This window comes from Ixodes scapularis, unplaced genomic scaffold (assembly GCF_016920785.2).
Source record: "Ixodes scapularis isolate PalLabHiFi unplaced genomic scaffold, ASM1692078v2 PGA_scaffold2__306_contigs__length_199485367, whole genome shotgun sequence".
Lineage (NCBI taxonomy): Eukaryota > Metazoa > Arthropoda > Arachnida > Ixodida > Ixodidae > Ixodes > Ixodes scapularis.
In genome coordinates this window covers 170,321,247-170,346,103 of record NW_024609857.1, presented here as the reverse complement: position 1 = coordinate 170,346,103, position 24,857 = coordinate 170,321,247, and the positions used below count along the sequence as shown (strand labels likewise).

Genomic DNA, 24,857 nt, shown 5'->3' with positions numbered 1-24,857 from the left:
TCTGTGAATGCGCCTCTTTTTTTTTTAAAATACGGTCATCCGTTGGAGATATCACTGTATGAGTGATGTTTTGGTGTTCGTAGCATCCCGTTGCACGCTTTTGCCACTTGTTTTGTGGAATCCAGATTTCGGTTCAGCATCTCTTTAAAGACCGACGACCAGTTCGCGTATCCACTTGTCCCCCGCTTCCTCCTCTCTCCCCTATCACCCTGTCCACCGTTGCCTGTTTCCTCCTCCCCCATGGTGAGGAGGATTTTCTGCCTTGCAGAATCCCGTAACTGATCGTCGGCCTTTAAGTGGGAACACTGGTTTTGGGGCTTTTTTTTTATTTGTTTGGCCAAGCCTAATGAAACAGCACAAGCTTGTTCAGACTTTTGAGCTGACTTCAAATATCTCTATATTTTTTTTTAATTAGTAGGTTACTTTTCAGGAAAATAATAATTAAATAGACTTCATTTTCAAAAACAATAGAGAAAAATCATTTAAAAAAAATAATGTTTTAACATATGGTCAGATACAATGCAATGTTGGAAGCACTTTTTAGACAGAACCATTATTAGTGACTTTACAACATGTTGAACTTCAGTGCTCAATGTGTGGCTACCAAGCAAAAAAACATTTTTTCAGTTAGAAAATTTCCTACACCTATATTGAAAAATCTGTTTCCAACATTGCATGCTTTGCACATTTAGCTCTATGGTGCTAGAAAGTTATCTTTCTGTCCGCCTTAGATGCTGAAATATCCCTTCTGAAAATTTGCAAGGAGTCCAAAATTTCTGTTTTGAGAAAGTGTTGTTTTAGCACCAGCTTCAGTGCAATTTCAGCCTATATGGGTATTATAAAGTGATACTATGGCTTAAATATTAATCTTCAGAATAAGAAACTTGAAAGATCAAAAGAAAAATGGTTGTAGATTTCAAAGTCATCGTTTTGGAAAAAAACTGTTGTTTGTGGATTTTTTGGCTCCAAGGGCCCATGTCTCCCTTTAATTCATAATGCATCATACAAAAGACAGTCTGCAGAAACTGTCCTCGCCATTCAAAAACCGTCTTTATTTAAAGCGTGCACGAAGCAGACGTGCCTGGAACACACTTGAGGCATGTCTGGGGCAAGAGTGTTTTCTACGACGTACGAGCGGCGTGACAGCTCCTTTACCCCGTTCGCTGTGCAGGCACAGGGAGCCCTGAGTCTCGGCGCACTTTACGAGCGGAGACGCACGGCGGCCTCTGCACCTCCGGAGCGCTCCGGGAGCGGCCTAGAGCTCCTGGAGCCGGAGGAGCAGCCAGAGCAGCACGACCCATCCGCGGTGATGCCCTTCGATGACTCGGCGCGGCTGATCCGGCCCGGCTCTTCGCTGACGGCCGGCGGCGGCAGCCCGCTGCTCAGCTTTGTGCCGAGCACCCGCACGGTTTACCAGGAGGAGCAGGTCAGCGAAGGAGCCTACTACGACTTCTACCGTCCCAAGGCGGGCCTGAGCATCCCGCTGAAGCGCTGGGAAGGCTGCCGCTTCCCGGAGAAGCTCACCGTCGCCCTCTTCGGCACGGGAGACCTCTCCGAGTTTAGGCGGCCACGGAGGAGGGCGAACGACCTGCTGGGTGAGGACTTCCTCGCACGCCTAGCGGCGCAGGCATCTGCTCTATACCGGAGGTCGGGCCACTGCCATCCCTTCACTCATCTGAGGGAGTACAGGGTGATATGGGGTGGGCATCTTTCGAGGGTAGAGAAGCGATCAGTAAAGTAAACTTTGAAGAAAGACTTGCTGAAGTCGAGGATACACGCTGGGCAGGGGAAGTGTACAAGTATCTATATATGAAAAGTCTAAACACTAAGTTGACAAACCAAACCCGCAAGCTGAGATCTAAATGCATTCAACGAGATAAGGCCGATCAGAGTATAGAGACATGTGCAACCACGAAAAAGAAACTATAGAACATGTAGTAATTCTAAGGTGCACGGGGCTTTGTCCCACCCTCTTGGGGGCGATGACAATGGATTTGGAGGGGGCACTGGGATTTGCAGACATGGAGGGATGAATGGATGGGGAAAGAATTGCGGTAACTGAGAGGAGATTGGAAGATTGGTGGAAAAGATCTAGGGAGGGGTAAAAAATGAGCAATGGAAACACTTTAAAGGGGGTGGGGTTCTGTTAAAATAAAATATATACAAATTTACAAAAAAAAAATTACCGCATCTCCACGTGGTGAATGATGTTGATTGGGGCAAAGCTCTGGTGGTGCTCATGATACTGATTTTGTTCATAGGTAGTGCTGATGGTGCTGATTTTTTAAAATATATATACGCATTTGACCGCGGCGCCCTCTCCTGTATAGACGTTGAGCGGCTACATGCAACGCCTCATTCATGACATCCCTAGCTCTTGAGTTACTACCTCATCCCAGAGCCCCCTACTCGTTCCGCAGTCGTGGCCAAGTGGTTAAGGCGATGGACTAGAAATCCATTGGGGTCTCCCGCACAGGTTTGAATCCTGTCGACTGTGCAAACATTTTTTTTTCTTTTTTTAGAAAGACAGATGGGATGGCAATCGATGTGAGCACGGACGCCGGTGCTCACATCGCCCCTAAAAGGGACGATGAAGTGTTAGGCTAGGTGGTGCAAGCTGCTGCCCGTTACAAAGGGTATAGCCATTACCATCCATTTATCCATCCTGCTTGTGTGCCCGGTGGGGCACGGCGTGAAAGTTGGGGTGCAATGTCCAAAAGGCGTCTCTGATAGGTGCGTTTACCGCATCCTCTTCTGCGGTCTCTTGATTCTCATCCGATGTGTTTCTTGTGTCATGCTCTTGCCTGCCACGGTCCCGGCGGTAACGTAGGAGGCAGCTACGGCAGATGCCCAATCTGCTCCAGTTCGACAGTTCACAGAAACTTCGACATCTGGAAGTTCAGACAACGTTGACGCTTGCATTCGCTCCTCTTTTCTGCATCAACTTCTACGACCATCCGTCGGGATTACGACGTCTGGCAGCGCAACGTGCCTGCTCTTGCGACGTAATATATTGCCGCTTTCAAAGTGTGGGTTATGTGCGATGCTAAACACACGGGTCAAAGATGCATTCCAGGCAGTGCCCGCACGCTCGGCGGCACGCAGTATGAAGGTCGGGACGGGCGAATTAAACAATGAGGGTCTGCCAGAACGGTCTCACGGGAGCACGGTGGCAGACCTTGCGCGAAGGATTGACAGGATTGGGACACTGTGCTCGGGTACGCTTTTGGATGCTTCGCGGTTACTACGAGTCCCCACCCCTGCCCGTTTCGATCTGGATGAGCATCGTACCGGCGTGCGGTTGTGTATCACTACTGCGTGATGCACGTTAAAAGACCCCAGGCTAGCAGTTGTACTGCAGTGGCTAAATTGCTCATCTACATCTGAAACACCAGATGCCCAATGGGACAGATCAACTTCCAGCTGTATAAATGTACACACAGCACAATTTTTGTTATTATATACCTTTCTGAAATGTGCAGTTTTCTTTTTGTTATTATTGCTGGTTTGGTTGGAAATTTAACACCACATGTTACAGAAGTGAGAAGGTTGTTATCTGCATTCATTTTTTATAACCAGGGTTTTCCACAGAACATTTTGAGACGTGGACACGCGACAATGGGGGGAGGGTCAGAAACCTAGGTCGGATACAGCGAGCAGCAAGAGAGAAAGGCAGAGAGAGCGAAGTTACCGAGCGGAGAGGAACGAGAGGGGTGAATGCATCTGTCATGTCGCTGCAGTCCCTGTAATTTGTGTCTTTTCTTGGATTCTTCTCTCTCCTTTCCACGTTCCCCAGGGCAAGGTCCATGTGGAACATAAAAGCTAAAAAAGTCAAGCCTCCGCGCCTTTTGTTTCACGGCACGGCAGTCCGGGCAAGCCAAGCTTGGCCAGCAGCGTGCAACCGCACTTTTCCGCATGTACCGTGCCCGTTCAGGGATGACACCATCGCGAATTTCTCAATGGCTGTGTGCCATCCGCGCAAGTCTGCCTTGTGCAACGATTTGGCGCATTTTTGCACCGGCGAAATTAGCATCCATTGTGCTGTGGAGGGGTCCCTGGGGAGATGTGCGGCCAGCCAGACAGGAGGCAGGAACACCATTGCCGCCCGCCGTGCGGAGAACCTCGGGGTCTCCTCGCTTCTTTTTCTGTAATCCGAGTCGGCCCGCGGTGCTCCTTGTGTCCAGCATTCTTCCCTGGCTGGTTTCTGCCCTCCCTCTTCCAGCCGGCAAAAATTTTGGGCACGAGCAGCTTCTCCTACTTGCACCGCAGAAATCTCGTAAGGGTACTTGGAGACATTCGACGCACTGTGACTCTTGAAGTCTCTAAGAATTAAATTTGATCGTTTGATTCTCAAAACTTTTACAGGGAAAACGCAATGCTTATTCTGTGTCAATAACTTATTATTCCGACCATTACTCTTTGTTTTGAGCAAAAATGCTACTGTGGTCTTTCCGAGGAAAAACAGTATACTCATATTTGCAGTTTACACTTTCCTCTTCTCAAGGGAGGTGAGGTGCCTGGTGCATTTACACTTGCAACCCAGAGCAGTCGCGCGCTTGGCGAGCACATACGGTTAGCCACCACCGGTGTTCACACCTGAGCATGTAATGGCCAGGGCAAGTGGTTAGCTCCGGGTCACTTCTTGAAAGCTCTCAAGAGCCACCGTCGATTCCTGCTGCCGCACGGGTTCCCGTTTATCTTCCTTTTCATTTTAGTTGTTGTGCAGCTTCACATTCCTCGTTTTCGCCGCAACAGAAAAACTTGCTATACTAGAGAGGCTCCTTGTGAACTGTACAATGAAAGCACAATCGCTAAATTGACGTAGACTCACTCGAGCTTACTTGGCACAGTATGTACCTGTCAAGCGGATAGCGGCACTTATTTGTTGGCAAGCCAAGTCTTTTTTTTAGATCCATTTCAAACTGGGGCGCCGGTTGTTATAAAGAACTGAATGCTCTTTAAAAAGGCGCTAATGCATCAAAATCCTTTTTCTTTTTATTATTTGAAACAATTTAATACGATGCCTGGACATTACCCTCAAAAATCGAAACTAGGGAACCCAGTATTTATGAAGTAGAAAAACAATTTCCAAAAACCATATTTGAAGTTCTCTCGCAATCCGTGCCAGTGCAGTGACGTCAAAGACTGAGTCGTCCTGCAACTCGAGTTTTTCTCACACCTCTGAACCGCCGTGATCCGAAGTGTTGTGTTTGCCTGCGATCCGCGAACAGCTGCTTTCCTCCGTGCGTCCCGCCTATTGCTGCGAGCAGACAATGTTTGACTCGCGAGTTTGAAGTCCTTCTAAGGCCCTTTCAGCGATCTCAACTTCTTTGAAACGGTGTGAAGTCGAAGGGAACGCACAGTAGACTATTGTCAGCAACGTGAGGGGCCACGTCGCACCGGTTCTGATTGAAAGGCTGCCTCGGCGAAGTCATTACCGAAACTACGGTACACAGACACCAAACCCAGTGGTTTTGACCGTTTGACGATTTCCCTTTGTAAGTCTGAGTGGTCGTCGGGCACCTAAAAAAGGAAACTGTTTGATTCCCCGACTCGCCAATTTTCTTCAGTGCCATACGTGCCGTGCGCCGCGGCGCCGCCATGTTTTCTGAGGGAGAAAAACATTCAGCCTTTCCACTCTCGTGAAGAATGAAGACCAGTGGAGCTGTACTCGATACACTGTCACAACGCGCACGCGCCCGATTCCCGCTTCTCGTCCGACACGCGGCTGATCGTGGATAAGTCTCCGGCGAACCAGAGTCGGTTGCACACGCTGCACGTGACGCCAAACGGGTTCTCCACGAGCTCCCTCCGCAACCTTGCTGTCGCACCCGGGAACTGTTCAGCCGGCGTGGAGTGCAATCGTCGCCGGGCCTCGCGCTTGCGCTTGGCCTGCGTGGCACGATCGTCGCCCGTGGCGTTGGGCCACCGGCGCCCTTTACATCGCTGGTTCTGTTCTTGGCAGCGGCTGTACAGGGGAGCGATGTGCTCTTTAGCAAGGGAATCTGAAGCGCTGGACGCAGTAGAAGTTGGGGCGACAGCGGCTTTGCGGCGGTTGCGGACCCATTCGCGCTGCTGCGTAGGGTGCGCGGCCGACCCATCATGAGTCCAAACCACAACTGATATGAGCTTAGCAGCGTAGGAAACAGCGCGCAAAATAGACGAGGACGAATAAACAAACGTGACGAGCGCTGCGCTCGTTACGTGTGCTTCTTCTTCGTCGTCGTCTGTTTTTTGCGCTGTTTCCTACGATGAATTCCCACCAACGCGCCCAACTATCAAATCTTCTGTGATAGCTGGAAAGGTTGGCGCCATCTACGAGCGACGGCGGAAACCATACTGGTTGTGTGCTTGCCGCCATCGCTTATAGATGGCGGTAGCTGTCCAGGTAGGTTCATATCAATATACTGGACACGGTCCTGGGGAACCTAGCCCTTAACAGCTCCGCTGTACTAAAAAACCAGGAGGCGACATTACTCTGGACTCCGATTTGCGGTGTTTCATAAAAGGAGGGCTGGGACGTAGTGCGTTCGGAATTTAGTTAAAAAACATGTTTTGCATATGTTGTTATTAAATGTTATTAGAAATGTCGCTTAGCAAGCTTCTAAATTTTATAATTCATTACGTCCGAAATAAAAAGAGGCGAGGAGATGACAAGAGAGAGAGAAGGGCACCAAAGATAAAAAGACCTGCGGATGTGTGGGGAAACATACTTTTGCGTGTCTATGGCTACAACTTGCATCGTTTTAGGCAACAAAACAAGAAACGACCTTCGGAGTGTCAGCGCCCTGTTAATAGCGTTGATCGGAGCATCTATGGAGACTTGCATGGCAAGTACTGCGCACGAATGCATTGTGTGGATACGAAGGTTGCGCCTGCCACTGAACGAAATTCCGGACGTCGGTAAACACATGTAATGCGTCGCCTCTGAGGCACTGCTGTTTCGCTCAACTTCTCAGCAACTCGGCGATTGGGCTGAAAAATCGGTCGGCAGGCGACTGCTCTTAACCGGTTGCTTCTGTGACCTCAGTTGCCGGGACCAGATGGCTGTCACGAGCATGACGCTCCTTTAGCTCCCAAGATTCAGTTGGTTAATTGGTATGAGCGTCAGTGACAAAAAGCAACTTGACCGAAGGAAGAAAATAAATCTTCATCGAAACATCTCCACATAAAAAGTTCAATTAAGCCGTGTCGTCTAGATGTTTTCTTGCATTTGGGTGTTAGTTCATCTAGTTTTATTTGCAGTTTCAAAGAAATGCTGAATTCTGTGCAGGTTAAAAAATATGTTTGCTTCTCCTCTAAAAGGCTATTAATGCAGTTACAATACAATGCAGAGTGATTGTCCTCCTGAAATTAGATGCATCGAAATGGGGGGTTAATGCTCAGTTGAACCAGATGTAAGGTACATGCTGGTCAGGACTGAAATTTAAAGGGCAACTCCGTTTAATTTAAAAAATTTTGAGATAGTGGCCGATTTTGCTTTTTGAAGCACTCAAAAACAATCCCCAATCCTTTGTTTCGCGAAAAATAAAATATTTTTCGTACAATTTTACTCTAGCCATGATCACAAACCGGAACCGAAACGGTGGCAAAGCCGGACAACATTGTGTATTCGGCATCACTAAGCATGTACACCCACGTGATATACAAGGGGAAGAAGCAGCTCCCCTCTTATCAGGATCCTCCTTTGTGCCTCCTGGATTAGCACAGGCGTCGCTATTCTCCTCCCAGAAGATTATAGAAGATTAACCTGTCACTCAAAATTCTTACAAAAGCAGCTTCCCTCTCCTCCTTTTACTTGGTGTTCAAAAGTATGCGATGTAACACAAGCCGCGCTCAACGAGGCGATCGGCTTATCAGTAGTATCAATAGTCTAGTGCCGGGCCGGCCGAGCGCGTCACTCACGTCTTTCACGGCGCTGGCGCCACCCGTGCTCTCCCCGGGAAAGAAAACAAAATTGAAAAAAAGAAAAAAAAAGAAGAAGCTGTACATGTTTGATGACGTCGCGGACGTGCCGGGAGAAGGAATTTGGAGGAAGCGGAAATGCAGCCGGGCAGTGTTGTCTGGCCCGCACGTCTCAACCAAAACCAGCGGATTCGTGCTTGTCAAACTTTGACAGCGATTTTAATGAACTTCTAGGCGGAATTTCGTCGTAATATTTGCCATGGGGGTTTGGTAGATGATAACAAAGAGAACTGTATAGTTTTGCACTACTGGAAAAGAAGCGGAGTTGCCCTTTAAGGAAAAGGATGGGCTTGTGCAACATTATGCATGCATGCCGAATACCTTACAGAGACAATGGAATTGTGGTGCTCTGGCCCAGCTTGTTTCAAGTAGTAAGCGTGACAATGGGTAGTGTCTGCATATCTATATGGATCCTATTTTGATAGCCTTCCTCCTGCTTTCGATACAAAGATGGGCTGTTGGTACCACCCCAGTGTCGGTCTAATCTCTTTGGCATACGCAAGTTGCCCCAACCTACCCAGGGGCCTGGCGCCCTTGGGGACGAAATCTGCGTTAAGATGTGTGCTCTTTTAAACGGCTGGTTACTCCTTCCATGTCGTCACCCTTTTTGTGCAGTATTTACTGTTCCATTTTCCTGTGGGCTTGTCACTGTCATAATATGGTAGAAGCGATCGTAAGTAGGAAATTGTCAACTTTTGTCAGGAATCGCATTGAGGTTGTAAACAAGTGAAAACTTGCTGGTGTTGATATTTGAAGCATCATTCACCCCTTATGAGCTTGTCAGATAGTGCTCGCAACGTACGCACTCGGCGTTCTTAGATCTGTCGGCCAACAAGCTTCACGGAAGAGCGTCGGTTGAAAACGGTTCTTCTCTGTTGCCCGCACGCGAGCAGGTACGGGTGAATAGCATTCGTCGCCACCCATGCCTCCATGGGGAGCGGAGAAGGACCGTTTTTTTTAACGATGCTCTAGTTGGCAAACTTAAGGCTTGCTATAAAAACCACATTAGAATCACTTTTCATCACAAGCAATGTGCATCTAATATTCCACTGATTACATCACTTCTGCCCATAGGGGGTGCTGATTAGGGTAGTGAATGCCACTGAGCGAACGTGCCACAAGAAGGGAGCCAGGTGCTCTAGGAAGCAGGCATGCGCCAGGGGAAAACATTTTTATTATTATTTACGGTAACTGAATAAAAATTTTACAGTTTTTAGTGCTTGATCTTTTTATAAATCTGATGTTAGTATTGATATAGCTTGTATTTTATGTTCTGAAAGTTTTTTTCAGCATCGGCATACTCATGCAGAAAAAAAATGTTCTTGTGCACACGTGGGGCATGGAAACAGACCTAAAAGAGCCTAGTAAAATAATCTAATTCGCTCCTTTTAAACAACTGGGTACAATAAACAAAAAAAAAATAGTGTGCGTGACACCTATTTTATTTTAAATTAAATAAAAATTGCAAAGACACCATTTCTGAAGGGCTAACAAAAGATTCATAATTTCTTTATAAATAGAAACAAATACACATTCCAGCCAAACTGCAATAGTTGCATTCTATATACTCTAAAGCATATGCGTGCAAAATTTGGTTATGATAGGACAATATTAACAACAAAAATTCATGGGTGCAAATCGGCAAAAATGTTTCAAATTACATACAAAAAAAAAATGTGTCAAGGAAAAAAAAATTTTTTTGTGAGAATTTGAAGCTACAGAGTACTGCTTTGGAGAGGAGACGGCTAGGCCTACTTCTCAGCATAAATGTGATGGCGGGTGACATCACAATTTGAAAAACCGTGCTCACAAAACTGGCTCAATTTTATGCCGTTCTGGGTTGCCGGGAGTTCTTGAAATGCACATGCACATCGTGGCTCTGTAGCCCGGTTCATTGGGGAAACTTGCAGCGGCGTTTAATCGTGCACCAATTCGACCTCCCCGCACAATTAGCGAGAAGCATACGTAAAATATGAAGATTAAAATACCATAAAACCCATGATCACGTTTTTTGTAGAAATATAGCCGTTTTTCGACTTGTATTAGCTGACTTTGATCTACTGGGTGACCCAAGGAGCGGCCAGGCTCTTTAAATCGACCGCAAAATTCGGTTTCTTAACCTATCGCGCTACAACTTTGTGCAGCGTTGCCCACAAATGGTGCATTTCTTTTTTTGTAAAATTTGCAAAGAGCGAACTTACCTGAGGAAAAAGTAAAGAGAGAAAAAGGCTTAGCTCCTATGGAAACGCAGCGAAGCCACCCGTCTTCAAACTATACGGCGCCAATTCGCACGGGAGACAAAAAATGGTGCAAGCGTTCGTGACGCCTACTGCCGCCAACAAACGAGAGCCGGCATTTTTAGCAGACAATCTTTACCACTCAAAAGCGACGTGCGTTCCGCAGGCAGCAACAGTCGCAGAACCAAAAACAGGCACGGTAACAGCAAGGAACTGCAAAGCAGACGACAAAAGTACCACGAAAAAAACAGTCAAAATAACCCGACAGACCATTTTTTTAATCGATTATATGTCCATTCAATATGTTTTATTAGTAAGGATGATAAAATGATGCATTGGCACCTGACATCAGAAAAGCTTGCGCCTCTTTTGAGTCGAAAAGATCGTCGGCTAAAGACGCCGGTTCTCAGCGCTGTATGCCTGTTCGTTGGCGGCAGTTGGCGTCGCGACCGCTTGCGCCGTCTCTTGTCTCCCATGCGAAACGGCGCTGTATTGTTTGAAGACTGGTGGCTTCGCTGTGTTTCCATAGGAGCTAAGCCTTTTTCTTTCTTTACTTTTTCCTCAAGTAAGTTTGCTCTTTGCAAATTTTACAAAAAAAATGCACCATCTGTGGGCAACGCTGCACAAAGTCGTAGAGCGATAAGTTAAGAAACCGAATTTTGTGGTAGATTTAAAGAGCCTGGTCGCTCGTTGGGTCACCCAGTAGTAATGTTCATATGACCTGCATTGCCACAGTTGTTTGTCACTGTTGAATACCAGTGCAAGTGCCTCGGAGCACTACTCAGATCTTAAACTGTGCGCCTGTTTTGTGAAGCTTCAAAGATAGCTGTGAATTCTGGGGCTTTTTTATTTTCTGGCTGGAAATGCAGAGTGTTGGCATCGGTGTTGCTCGTCAGGGGCTATAAACCAGGTGTTCCCAAACTTCTTCGTCCCAGGGAACCCCAGCAAGCCTCAAAAAGTCCCAAGAAACCACCCCCTACCCCTTGTTGCTGAATGATAATACTGGGCAATAGAGGCTTTAGATAGTAAACAAGAGTTTATTGCACTGACAGAATAAAGAGGCAGAGGGGTTAACCTGGGGCACAACGTAAAATATATATGTACATATCCGTGCAAAGGGTGAGGTTGCTTTGCCCGCAACACCAACTCAATTTATGGCTCAGTCCGTGGAAGGTTAAACAAGGGGGAGGACTGCAATTCGGTTGTTCTTGGAACACATGAGACCTGACTGCAGAACCCTTGCGTTTTGTGAAACCCAGTTTCAGAACCCCCGCTACAGACGCTTACTTGCGAGGACTATGCTTGGCACTGATGGTGGTCACCGTAGGGCTCCACTTTGGTTGCATGCAGTGACTGCTGTGTTCCACGTGTCTCTTTGGTAGCACAAACCTCGAAAGCTTCTAGATGAACGAGAAAATGCGGCGGATATGAGCATGTACGGTGCCATCTGCAAATAGTGGCATGAACCAGACGTTTTCATTCTTCTCGCCTGTGCACCGAAAAAACACCCTTTTCACACGTTTTTTTCTATAAATGCACGCACTTGTGAAATTTCAGTAGGATAAATGCGCCACCCAAAGTCTTCGTAAAATGTTCCATTGCACTCCAGTCATTGTCCCATTTGTACTCATTTTTTGTACAACCAAATGGTGTTGGAACTCCCCGTAGTGACATTCTTCACCACTGGCCAGCTGACCCCTCGGAACAACGTATTTTGCCGAGGCGGCCGAATTCCCAACTTTGGCGACTCGGCCTCATTCAAAGTGGCGTATAGGTTGCCGGTGTCGACGGGCCAACTTGGCACGTTCGGAGTGAGCTTAGTTAGCGGCGTACCTGAGCCGTCCCAGTGCACAACGCCCGGCGCCATCCCGGGCTCCTCCGGGACACCGCCCTTGCTGTGACCGGCTTGCCCGTGTGCCCAGAGTACTACCTGATGGACGGGGCGTCCGTCCTGCCGGTGCTCGCCCTGGACCTCCAGAAGGGCGACGTGGTCGGGGACTTCTGTGCCGCTCCGGGAGGCAAGCTCCTCGCCACGCGGTTCACCCTCTTGCCAGGTGCGTGCGCACATCCGTCTCCGGAAGGCTGGTCAGGTTTGAGATTGTTGCTGAGTTGCGAGACTGCATTCGTCCTCCGTTATGGCTCTGTAGCCCGGTTCATCGGGGATACTTGCAGCGGCGTTTAATCGTGCACTAATCCGACCTCCCCGCACAATTAGCGAGAAGCATTTTCCCTCTAAATGTGGTATGATGGGAAAACCCGAATCGGTACATTGTCTTACACCGCTTCAATTTCCCCACCAAATTCAGCGGGAAAACCCGAATTGCCGATTATTGTCGTCAAATAATAAAAGAAAAAATATTGATATTGGTCTTTTTGTTTTAAGATTTTTAAGATGTTCTAGGATTAGGGTCTTCCCTTAATTTGATTTCAGCATTCACTATATCTGCGTATTTGCCCCATCTTTTTAAGCCCGCTCAACCGACACCTGAAAGGGGGAATAAGAAATCTTAGGAACTCGCTGGTGGCAGTTTTTTGTTTGGCATATTTGCATTGCTTTTCCGCAACCGCGTTAAAATTAAGTGGGCTAAGTCCAGTCGGGGACGTGGTGCGGCATTACCCTCGAACCCACTCCATTTGCAACACCAGCACATTTCCTTTTAGCCAGGAGTGTGGCAACTGGAGGGAGTCCCGTCGAAAATTTACTCTTAATTTGACAGCATGGTCGGCGTTTGGAAATTTTTGGTCCTGCAGTCATTGAATCGAGAAAAAGGGGACGACCATCTTTCGGAATGTCGTGATAGTCGTGAGGGGGCGCTGCTCCTCGGTCTGAATCCGGGGTTGGTCACAATTGGCTGGAGTTCGTCCCTCTTGTTCCAGTCTGACCCTCTTGTTTCCAGCGCGGTGTGAGGCCTACGACCAGTCTCCCTCGAGGCTCAAGCGCCTGCAGGCGGCGGTGCAGAGCTACGTTCCGGATTCGCAGCTGGGTTCAGTGCAGATCCAGCAGAAGAACATCCTCGAGCCTAACAAGCTGGCCAAGGACTCCTTCGACAAGGTACTTGTGACTCTGTCTGTGGTGGGGGTTCTCACCCCGTTCCATCTCGAGGAACCTTTTTCCTGACTACTGACGGCCCAAAAACCCTTCCCAGTTTCGGCATTGACACTGTGGAGGCCCTCTGAACAATAATTCCCATACTGATTGGCACATAGCTACTCATCAATGGGCGATTCTGATTTTCTATACTCGTTTTCACCTCAAGAAAAAAAGTGGGTGCGTCCTTCTCAACACACGCTTATTGTTTGCGTGCCATCGCACGCATTAATTCGTTTTGGAAAGTAGTTCCGATAAAAGTTTGCTCTAGAAAAATCTAGCGTTGTTTAAGATGAAATAAATTCATATTCGTTAATAGGATAAACAGTATATCTCCTTAATATGCACGTATTCACCTAATTGATTGCCCCACAAGATCTGAAAGTAGATGTTCGGAGCCACCTCAACAGCTGCCGTCGCTCGCTTTCTAAAATGGTGACGCTTGGCTGCGCAGTTCGTGTTGTTGGCACTCACTCTCGAAGATGTTTCCCCCTCGGGTGTACTACAAATGTCACGCGAGTGGAAATGTCTTGTCGAGCCAGACTAGACAGGGCGTTACGAGCGTTTATTCTTGGATGCGGCGGCAGTACCGAGAAAAAAATGGGGTGCAAGTCGTCTAGCTGAGTGCCGACACAACAGGGATCAGTGTTAGCTCGATCTACGATATTGGGCGTGCCTTCCAGCGTGCCGAGGGAGCTGCGAAAACTCCTTGGAAGAAGCGCCCGAAATCTGCTGACAAAACGAAGAGAATTTCAAATCATGACGTGCACACGTTGACGGCCGTGAGAAGCTGCCCACACAACTTTTTGCGTCGAGGGGAAATCCCGACGCTGAAGAAAATCGTCTTCAGGAAGACGACGTGTTGCCTTCCTGTCCCGGGAGTGTCCCGTATCGTCCGCTGAAGGACCTGGGATTCGAAGGACATAAACAAAATCACAACTCCTTCCTAATCGAGCGAGAGCGCATCCTCGAGTGGAGGCGGCGGTATTTGAGGGCAGTCGGGAAGCACAGAGCCGACAACCGCAAGATCTGCTTCAAAAACGAGATTTAGGTGAACACCGGCCTCACAGTTAACGAGGTTTGGACTGGCAGCCCCATAAAGTCTGCAGGTCACGCCTTTATGTCTGGGCTGGCGACCTGGCTAAAGGCTCCTTCTGGAAAAGGTGAAAAAGTGATTGCCATTCACGCAGGTGACATTCGTGTCCGGCTGCTTGGATGTGTTCCGCGGGAAGAAAGAGAGGGGGAGCACCACGATGAAATAAACTCGAGCAGGTTTGAAGCATGGTTTCTTAATCTGCTGGACCGCATCGAGCCTAACAGCGTAATTGTTATAGATAATGTGCCGTATTACAGCAGAAAGGCTGAAGCTGTTCCCACAACGGCAACAAAGAAGGACAAGATTCAGTAGTGGCTCTCTTTCAAGAGCCAAGACTGGACTTGCACAACAAAGAAAGAAGACCTTCCAATCATTGTGGCAATGGTGAAGGATCGCTACACGAAGTACAAGGTTGACGTCGTGCCTACAGACGCCGGACACACGGTACTGAGGCTCCCACCGTACCATTGCGAACTACATCCCATAGAGTTGGTATGGGCACGAGTCAAGCGGGAGGTCGCCTCCACGAACATCAGATTCAAGCCCATTGACGCTGAGAGGCTGTTCAAGGAAGCAGTGGACAATGTAACAGCTGTCCATTGGCATGACACTGTAGAGCATGTGGAAAAAAAAAAATGGAGGTGAAGTTTTGGGAACGTGATGTCCCAAGGTTGAACCTTGAACCAGTCATCATCCCACTTGAAGCAGGCGGCACAGAGGAGGAGAGTGGAGGAGAGCAAAGCAGGCGACGAGAACGGGGTGGAGAGATCTTCAATGTTTAGCCTTTGGAATGGAATAACAATGGACTTCTGTAATGTCCCTTTATGACATGTGCTCTGCTGACAGTGGCTGAAACTTCGGACTCTGTTTGTCACACCCCAGAAAACAAAACTGTTTTTTAAGGACCATTCATATACTGCGAAATTGGATTCTCGACTTTATACACGCCTCACTTCCCGTGTCTTGTGGTGTGGTTGTGATTATACCTTTCATTAAGTAACAGCCTTGTTTGTGGCTTCTCGAAGTCATTGAAATGTGCTGTATGTACAGTAGAACCTTGCTGATACGTTTTTCAGGGGACCGCGGGAAAAAAATGTATCGTCCGGCAAAACGTAGCAACTGATAATGGTGGGGCTACAGATGTGAGGGGAAGCAATCCTTACACTGGGATTTACTTCAGAATGACTTTTGGGGGTTCGGAGAACTACCATGTTAGTTACCATATAGCTGGGCATTCTCTTTCGGCACAGTTGTTTAGAACTGGCAGTCAACCTATTCCGTATCTACCCAATTAAAGCACGACCACGATTGCTACTTTGAGGGGCAACTTTTCATATTGCTCAGTGGGGAAAATAGAACCATGAATGTTGCACGAGGCTAATAGAGAAATAAAACGGTACCTTTATTTTCCTAGAAATCATTTGCAGCACGATTTTTGGCAACTGCACTCATTCACATCGAGCAGCGACCAAGTTTTTCTCAGCTCCCGAAGTCGAAACGGGCGCCACACTGAGCCCGCCGCGTTGCCATCAGTTCCATCAAAACGTCCAACAGAAACGGAATCCTTTAAGATCCAAAATCTAAAACGCGCTAGAGACTAGCACGTTAAAACTTTGAAATCTTTGAGCTGGTTGAGCTACTTATCTTAAACGGACTCCGATTGCGCTATCGCTTGCTCGCTAGCCGCTATAGATTCGTACGGATTTGGACTTGGATTCGACTAGATAATTTGAAGAATCCAGCGGAGAGGCAGAGAGGCATACATTACCAACAGAAGACCGAAAATCCGCCGCACGGAGCCTAGGAGCATGGGTTCGGGAGCACCGAGGTGCAGATTTTGGACGTAACAACCGGGAAATCAAACGTAACAGACAGGAAACTGGTACAAGTATCTCTATGGGAGTGAAACGGGACCCGCGCTTTTGAACGTAACAGCCAGGAATACGTATCAACCGGGAACATATCAACGAGGTTCTATTGTCTTCCACTGCACCGTGAATCACCAGTGCAAAGTTTCACCCTACGAAAAAAATGTTTGCAGTTGTACTGCACTCACTAGTTTGCCCATCTACAGCAGAGGTGTCGGACGCCATTTTGACTTCCTGGTTTCTAAACCTATTTGCAGAAAATTACACTTTGAAGGAAAATGGACAGCTCTGCTTCCATCCAAGAAAGAAGACACAGTGTCGGTGTCATGCTGAAAGTGGAGCATTGTTCTGCAATTGCACTTGCTCACCTCATGCATGATCAGTGTCAGATGCACTTTATATTGGGGTCTAAACATTACGTTAAGCCCTGTCTTTCATTGAGATAGCTCCTTAGATTGCAGTGATCAGTTCTCCAGGCGGTCCGTGGGATAGTAAACTCACAAACTGCCATCCACTGCCTTGGGGCTGCTCTGGCAATATAGCGTATATCACATCCACCATGTTGCTTCACATTATAATTGGGATTCTTACCGCAATCCACGCACAGCGCCACCCGTGCAACAAGCGTAAGCTGAGATAGGATCCTGGAGGAGTGTATCTCACATCCACCTTGCTATATCTGATTATACTGAGGATTTTTAATGCCATCCACGAACCTCAAGGCCACTCTGGCAACAAGTGTAAGCTGGGCTGGGATCCCGGAAGAGCGTATCTCACATCCATCCACCATCACCACAGTGCCCAGATTGCCGGGCAGGGATTCCTCCACAGCTCTTCCATCTGTTATGAACCCTTTGAATCAACAGACCCAAAATGCCTATATGTGGTGCCTAAAAAGAGCGCAACACAGAACACCTTCGACCGATTTAATTCTGTCAAATCAAAATGCAACCATAAGGAGTGCTCCCAGTTTTGAGGGTATTTGTGTTGGCCGACTCCTTGAATTCCTGACTGTAGAGCTCCACCCTGGATCTTGATTTATCAGGTTTCTCGCCTGTAAGAATAAAAAAGGTTACCAGTTACATGTGCCCTTTTGACAACGCAACAAGGATGCCTTAAATAGGAAATATGTACGGTAAATTCTCATCAGAAAAGTACCTTAACTTTGTCTTGGCAAGCCACAGGCAAATGTTGAAGTTTTGATATGTATGGTGTTAAATGTGGTTATATAACAACAAAAACAGATGAGGCAAACTTGAGTATGCTGTAGATGGCATGCATAACAAAGGAAAGGAAAACCAGAACTTCCTTGGAAGAAGCCTACGTGCTTAGGCATACATGTCATCTATATCACTTGGACAAAAAGCACATCCTACGCAAGAAGGCAGCACGACGGAGAGCTGACCTGCACTAGTGAGGAGTGCGACATAGAACACCTGAACTTCGAAGCAGTGACCCACTGACATTGATGAAATAGCGCAGAAATCATTCATTGGCAGAGGACAAGCTGTATGCACCCGTAGGAGAGGTGTTTTGCATTCTGTAGATGCCATCAATCATTGAGCTCCTCTCCCCAAGGACAGACCAGGCAAGAAAAGCAAAATCTCAAAGCCTCAGCTCCCAGACCTCTGCATGGGCTGCCCAGCTGCCTACGCCGGGAAGGCGAAGAACACTCCAGAATGTATAGGCTGTCGCGAATACAGTGAATGCGTGGAGGGGAAAGACGTACAGGCCGGTACATTTGTTGAATACACAGTAGAATTGGGAAACTCCGTATCTGTTGAACACAAGGGATACAGAGAAGCTCTGATGGTAATTAGTGCACTTCGGATATGCATTTCAAGTTAAGTTAAAAATATTTTAACCTGTGACATTAAAACAAAACTGTTGTGACATAAAATAGGATTTGCAACAAGAAGCATAAACAAACCTTACTGCGATGACGTGAAAAACTGTAATGCCACCAGGCTATCCCACCAAGAACCTGTCCTCCTCTACGGCAAAACTGATTCTGGCATGTGCAAGAAGTCAAAGCTGGATATAAACCCCTGTAAAACGGTGCCCTATCCTGAGCATCCGGAAAATAAAATTATAAAACACACGCTGTACCACTAAAACAGTCATTGTTTCTTCAGTAATCGGCATAACGTGTTTATTTTTGTGCATGTGCCAACAGGAAATCGAACTGAACATCTTTGTTACTGCACTTAGCGTTCACCATGCACTTAGATTTTATTGCAGCACGTTGCAAAAGCACTACGCTCGAGTTCTGCTTCGAACCCCCAAAAAAAGTGGCCTGATGCGCAGCCGAATAACAAACACGGCGTGAGGTACCGCTGGCCCACGGGACATCAGTAAACAGTTGGTACGGCTGTGTTACCAATCAATGGCATGCTCTTCGATAAAGTTAGAAAAAAAGAGTACAGAGGGCCGTGTCGATAACAGCATGCTGCAAACTTCGCCAGTGCAAAATGCGTACCCATGGAACGTAAGAGAACAAATTACGGAGTAAAAATTGAAAGTCACCGCCATACGCAAGGAAACCGATTCTCCACGTAATAACATAAACGAAGGTATATTACGACAGAATGAACTATACAGACTTACGTTCGTGGCATGGAGCAGATCAGATCAATCCCAGTTCATCAAATCTGTGGCAATGTCGATGATGTTAACTGATCTTTTTGCTTTAGCGCTTCATGGTTGCCGTTAAAGACTGTCAGTATGCTAAAACACACAACGATTTTTTTCCTCATTGTGTCTTGAGAAAGCCGATGATACAAAAATATGTTTATTGGAAACAGTTTAAAGAAGCGACGTAAAATTGGGCGTAACGTAAGCTTGCTTATCGGCTCTTTGCCACTAGAGAATGTTGCTCTGCTAAGTTGGTTTTGGTTTCGGTCTTTAATTGTAGATCCCACCACCTTCTGATGAAGAGTGGCGAAGTCTACGCGATGTCACGCCTTTTCATTGGTGGAAAGCCAGAACACTCCGCCACTGGCTGCACTTGCTTTACTTCGGTTCTTGAAATGAAAACGTGTGTACTAGAATAGTGTTTCAACAGGAAAAATGCTTTCCAGAGTGTGGAGAGGGTCGAAGAAATTTGCTGGCTCGGGGAACCCGGCTTGAGAGCCCTAGGTGCGTGAAGGACCAGCGTTCTAGATTTAGTGCATAAAAATATGCTTGCCACTGCTATGTGGAGGCACAGGCAGGCCACCTCTTCCCACGGCGGGAGTGATCGACCACATTGTTGGCCTTTTGTCTCTCTGCGCTGTGTTGCACTTTGTACATATCAATGTATGTGGCTCCATAAATTGCATTTCACACTCTTGACTCAATGTATGCTGTGCCCTATACTGTTCCATGTTCTAGTGAATATATTCAGTTTAGTGAACTTTCTGTTAAGTGAACCAGGTATTTCCTTAGGTCTCTTAAAGTTTGCTCAAGTGAGGGTATACTGTATCTTCGCTACGGTAAAGTTTTCTAAATTAAACTGCGGCTATTACGCGAGAGGAAATGTTAGGCCAAGATGTGCCAACAACTAGCGTTCATCGTTCCTGATTTTTTTTTTTTTGTTGAATTTCAAATTTAGAAAAAAACATTGGCATATTACCCTGATTTATTCATCTCCTCAATTAGGTGTAGCCGGGCATCTCGATAGGTATAACTTTATGTCGAATGCTTCGTTCACTTTCCATCTCGACGTAGGCATTGGACTTCCCCGAGGCCAAGGTCCACTAAATATGTTGAATAAAATTAGCTTAGAAATGGACAAGTGGAAGCTTGGGAATTAGAAACTTTGCGAGTTCAACTGGATTTTCGCTTAAAGGGGCCCTGCAATCATATTTAAGCGTCTATCTTTTTTGCAGTTTCCACGACTCGTGGGGTTCGGGCAAGCCAGCGGGCACGGAAAGTGTGACTAAATGTCAGTGCGTCATATTTTAACTGGACGACGCGGAAAACTCCTCCATCGACGAGGGCGACCCGCGGTACCGAAAGCGCGCAAAATGTGACGTCTTTGGTCTTGGGTTTACTACTGGTCAGAGCCGCTAAAAGCTTCTTTTTAGTCAAAATGCAAAATATAAGTGGCGCGAACCGTTTCAATTATTTGTAAAAGTAGTTTTTGTTCAGTATTTTAGATCAGAAAAGAAACAAATGCAGTTTATAAAGTACGGAAACAAGAAATGACCCGTCGACATACCCGCCACCAAGCGGTGGAAAAGGCGGTGCATACTAGAAAAGAGTAGTGGGATCAGGCGCCGACACGGAAAGGTCCCGGATGTGCACGGCGGCGCTGCGGTCGTATGAACAGGAGGATCCGCCCGGCTCCGAGCGTTCCGAAGGCCTTCGGAGAGAAGCTTTGTCTTGCGTTTTGACCGTTTCGCGGTATGGCAGCGCGAAGTGGCTCTCATTCTGAACTGATCTTTACCCCGTGTTTGATGTCGTTTGTGGCCAATGAAGTGTCATGCCGAATTAGTGTTTAATCGCGCAGCAAATGCAGTGAGAGCCGCTCTGGCCACCCGCTGCGTACAGCCTATCCAGAACATGCTTTAGTGGCGCCCTCTCGCGCCGTCGACACGGAGTGCGGCAGCCGTGAGCGCTCGATGAGCTCACTATCCCTCCTCTGGTTCACGGCCACTCAAGCAACCAAGGACGTCATGAGGGAGGTTATTTTTTGCTTGTTTTTGTCATTTTAATTTGCCTATAACTTTTAAAATAAAGCGAATTTTGAGAAAAGAAACGTTTCACCAAGTTACTACGTTCAGTGCGCTCAGATTCGGTGCAAATTAAAAACTGGTAAAAAAGCCCTTGCAGGGCCCCTTTAAGCATGGTGCAGTAGTGAAAGGATTCAACATTTGATTAGAAAATATTCAATTAAAGCCTCTTCGAATCTAAAATCTAACATTCGCACATTCCTACGGTACATAGATCTCTCGAGTGAAACCAAAAAAAAATGTGCTTTCAACGTTTGTTAAAAAGTCTCCGACGACCGTAGCAGAGAGCAGAAGCCCGGATCAAATGATCACTTCCTTTTTCCCCTCGCAGCCACTTCGTAGTTTTGAGCGTGTTTGTATTATTATTTGGAATCTCGCATGGGAATGTTTGAACTGTTTTCTCCTCCGCCATTGGGGATGCTCGTTGAGCAATGTTGGAGTTGCCTTTGCCTCTACTTCCCTTCCCCAATTGGAGGAAAAGAATTGGAGCTTGGTCTTGCCCCGAACAGATTCTGTTGGACGTGCCCTGCTCCAACGACCGCCACTCTCTGGAAGAGGATGACAACAACCTGTTCAGCCCCAAGCGCATGGAGGAGCGTCTGGCCCTGCCCCAGAAGCAGATGCACATGCTCTGGTGGGTGGGCCCTGCACTGTGGCGGCCGCCCCCGCACACGCGGGTAATACAGAGCGCAAGTTTGTCTGCTTCTTTTCCAGGAGTTGTGGTGACGTCAGAACGCCGATCTCTGATTTGCTCTGGTTGAAGAATAGTGGGTGGATCTCAAGGTAGGTGGCTTTGAAATCTACCCACTATTCTTCAATCAGAGTTCGGCGTTCTGACGTCACCACAACTCCTGCAAAAGCGGCAGACAAACTTGCGCTACGCATACATACGCATTTACCTCGTTCAAGAACGGAAGTCTTTGCGAGTTGCGCCTTAGCAGACGAGAGTTAGACCCGTCTGCAGAAAGGAACAAGGCCGTGGGAGGACACTACCCAAAAGGGTGAATATTTGGACCTGCAGCTTAATATGAATTAAATTTACCGTACATACTGGCAGTTGCAAGATAGAATGCAGTGCAAAGTTTCATCTGTGCACGTGAATTGCGAAAGAAATTATGGTCGTTTTTATTTTATTTTATTAAATTTATTAATTTATTTTATGCTGACGTTGCGCCGAAAAATTGACAAAATTTTTTGCCTTCTATGTTGTCGACAAAATCTGAACATTTTTTGTAAAAGACATCCACAAACTAAAAAAAACTTTGCCACAATTGCATTGCCCATTCAATTCCAGGTAGGAAAAATAATGACTAAGCCTTTCCTTTTATCCCATTACGAAACAATAGTTTTCATAAAGTGAAATTTATTCCAGAAAGTGGAACAGAGCAAAATTTGTTCAAAGTGCTCGAGCCTGTCCCTTTTTGTTTTTAGCATCGGTGGACAGAAAATAATTTATAGAAAAAATAACTTTGTGGTGAAAACAAATGAAAATTTTTCGGAATACTCTATAGATATTGGGGGATGTAGATAAGGCATTTTTAGAATTCATCATTTTTTGCAGAATTTTTTTTTTCCTGGGTAGTGTTCCCCTTTAATCTATGCTAGTATTGCGACAAATATTAATGCCGTTGATCCAGAGACTAAATAACTGAGGAATTTTGTTTTTATTTTTGTAATTATTTCCACATTTATTTCACCCGCATTTAGTTTCCTAAAAGAGGTGATAAGGCTTATTGTCGAAAGCTACCATCATATAGATCCTGGGAATTTTATCCAGTCTGACCAGGGGGTTTATTTGAGATAGCTGGTACATATTGGGGATGAGTCAGCTTGAACTTTAAAGGGAAGCTGAAGCAGTTTTGTATTTGAGGAAAAGCACCTAAATCGTTTTCATTTGGCCTCCAAGATCACGAATATCGAGATTATTTTTCAATTTGGTGCACGGAGGCCGCAGAAATTAAATTTGAAAGTACCGCCAAAGCCCTTCCTCCCCGGAGCTTAACGTCATACGAGGAGTTTTCGAAATCCCTGCTCTCGCGCTTCTTCAGCGCCTGTCAAAGCCATGGACGCACACTCTCGCTATTTTTAAAAGGGTCAAAAACAGACGTCACGACTGGCGTCACTGGAAAAATATACCTGGCAAGCTTGATATCGCATGTGCTGCCCACACAAGCGACATGCGCTTGGCAGCCCCAAGATCCTAATATGGTGTCACGACGTTAGTTACATCCCCGTGGAAAAAGTTCAGTTACATCCTCGGGAAAATGATGTCATATTCAGATTCATGGGATAAAAATACGCCAGAATTCACGTCTAACTCAATTCTTTCAAAAAGTGTTTCAGCTTTCCTTTAAGTATGGGCTGGGGAAGCTTGGGCAGAGGTTGCGGGCGGCGCAGCTTCCCGCGAGTCACCGCTGCGGTGGGTTTGTGCAGCAATGCCCTGCAGTGCCTGCTCCCGGGAGGCAGCCTGGTGTACAGCACGTGCTCCCTGTCGCCGATCCAGAACGACGGGGTGGTCCACATGGCGCTGCAGCAGCTGTGGGAGACGACCCCGCTAGAGTTTGCCGTGGTGGACCTGTCGTCGGCCCTGCGGCCCCTGGAGGGCACCTTCCGCTTCTTTGGGGGCAGCCGCTACGGTTGCCTGGCCCTGCCCTACCTGCCCAACAACTTTGGCCCCTTGTACGTGGCCAAGATCGAGCGCGTGCGCTGATGACGCTTCGGTCCCCACTCCAAAGTTAACGACGGTCTCGGCGGCACCTTTACGGAGGGCCGTGCCACAGACGCGTGACGCCGGTGGGCCAAGCACCTCTGCTTTGGACTACGTCCCGAAAAATGGGTGCGGCATCGGTGTCCATTACGCGAAGGACCGATTGGCCTCGAAGACGCCACGAGTGTTGGGAGCATTCACCGGTGGCCATAGTTGTGCGCTCTGCAGCCCGTGGCGACTGTCAGCGTTTGCCAGATTTTTCGCACCGTCGAACTGTTGTTTGTGGCAGACAACATCTTGATGACGACAATGTGTAAATACCTCCTGTGGTACTGCGTCAAAGTGCCAGCGTGTGCACACAAACCAAAACGTAGCCGCATTTTAATGCTCGCTCTCGTGACGGGAGGTCTAGAGACCAGTTCTTGCCGAACCCACGGGTGCGGGTTCTCGTTAAAAGACGCTTCAAATTTTCTCTTCCCGGTGCATCGCTAGATTTGCCAAACCTCCACCTCACGACTTTGACTAACGGAGCGTGCGTATCAACTAGAGTCGTTCGTGCAAGCTCACGTACCCAGAGACTAGTGTGTCGTTCGTCGAGTTACTCTTGTAAGGGAGGAGCTGCTTCTGTGAAGGAGGAGCCTGGTTTCAGACCTCACGTCTCTGCGCGACTGTCGGCTCGTGAAGGGAGCGGAGGCATCGCGGTGCCGACATCGCGGTGCTAGCATCACGGTGCCTTTCCGGTGGTTTCCTCTTGGAATGGGGCACTAGAAGCTCTTCTCATTTACAAAAAGAGCAGTGCCATTTGGCTCCACTGCTACAGTCTGGCATACTGCATGCATCGGGGTACGGCCAACTGTTTGTGAATGCCAAATTCGTGCCGTTCATTGTGCAAAGAGAATAAATCACCATTGAACCTAAATTCTGTTGTATAATCATACCCGTCTTTTATCTGTTATGGTGAGAGACATCGTCCTGATGTCCCCGGCGTTCACTGGAAATAGCATTGAGACGGCCGTGGCATTTTCTGGATGCTATTCTAAGGTCGCATCAAGGGTGTGTGGTGCCTAGCGTTGACCGTTCGCCCCTTGGCTGTAACTCCCTCATTAGTGTTTCCTCTTTCGCAAGTCTTCTCTTTCTCTCTCTGTTTGGCGCATTATGCACAATTGACTCGTTTTCCCGAA

At 47.3% G+C, this 24,857-nt stretch overlaps 1 protein-coding gene across 1 annotated transcript in view; it reads left to right on the top strand.

Annotated features, from left to right (window-relative positions):
- LOC8038700 (5-methylcytosine rRNA methyltransferase NSUN4) overlaps positions 1 to 24,611 on the top strand; it is a 30,680-nt gene extending 6,069 nt beyond the window's left edge. Inside the window, exons 3-7 of the mRNA XM_029994972.3 lie at positions 1,172 to 1,595; positions 12,125 to 12,256; positions 13,100 to 13,254; positions 21,479 to 21,603; positions 23,403 to 24,611. Coding sequence (XP_029850832.1) covers positions 1,172 to 1,595; positions 12,125 to 12,256; positions 13,100 to 13,254; positions 21,479 to 21,603; positions 23,403 to 23,679 — 1,113 coding nt within the window. The 3' untranslated portion in view covers positions 23,680 to 24,611. The remainder of the gene's footprint in view (positions 1 to 1,171; positions 1,596 to 12,124; positions 12,257 to 13,099; positions 13,255 to 21,478; positions 21,604 to 23,402) is intronic.
- The last annotated feature ends 246 nt before the right edge of the window (positions 24,612 to 24,857 follow it).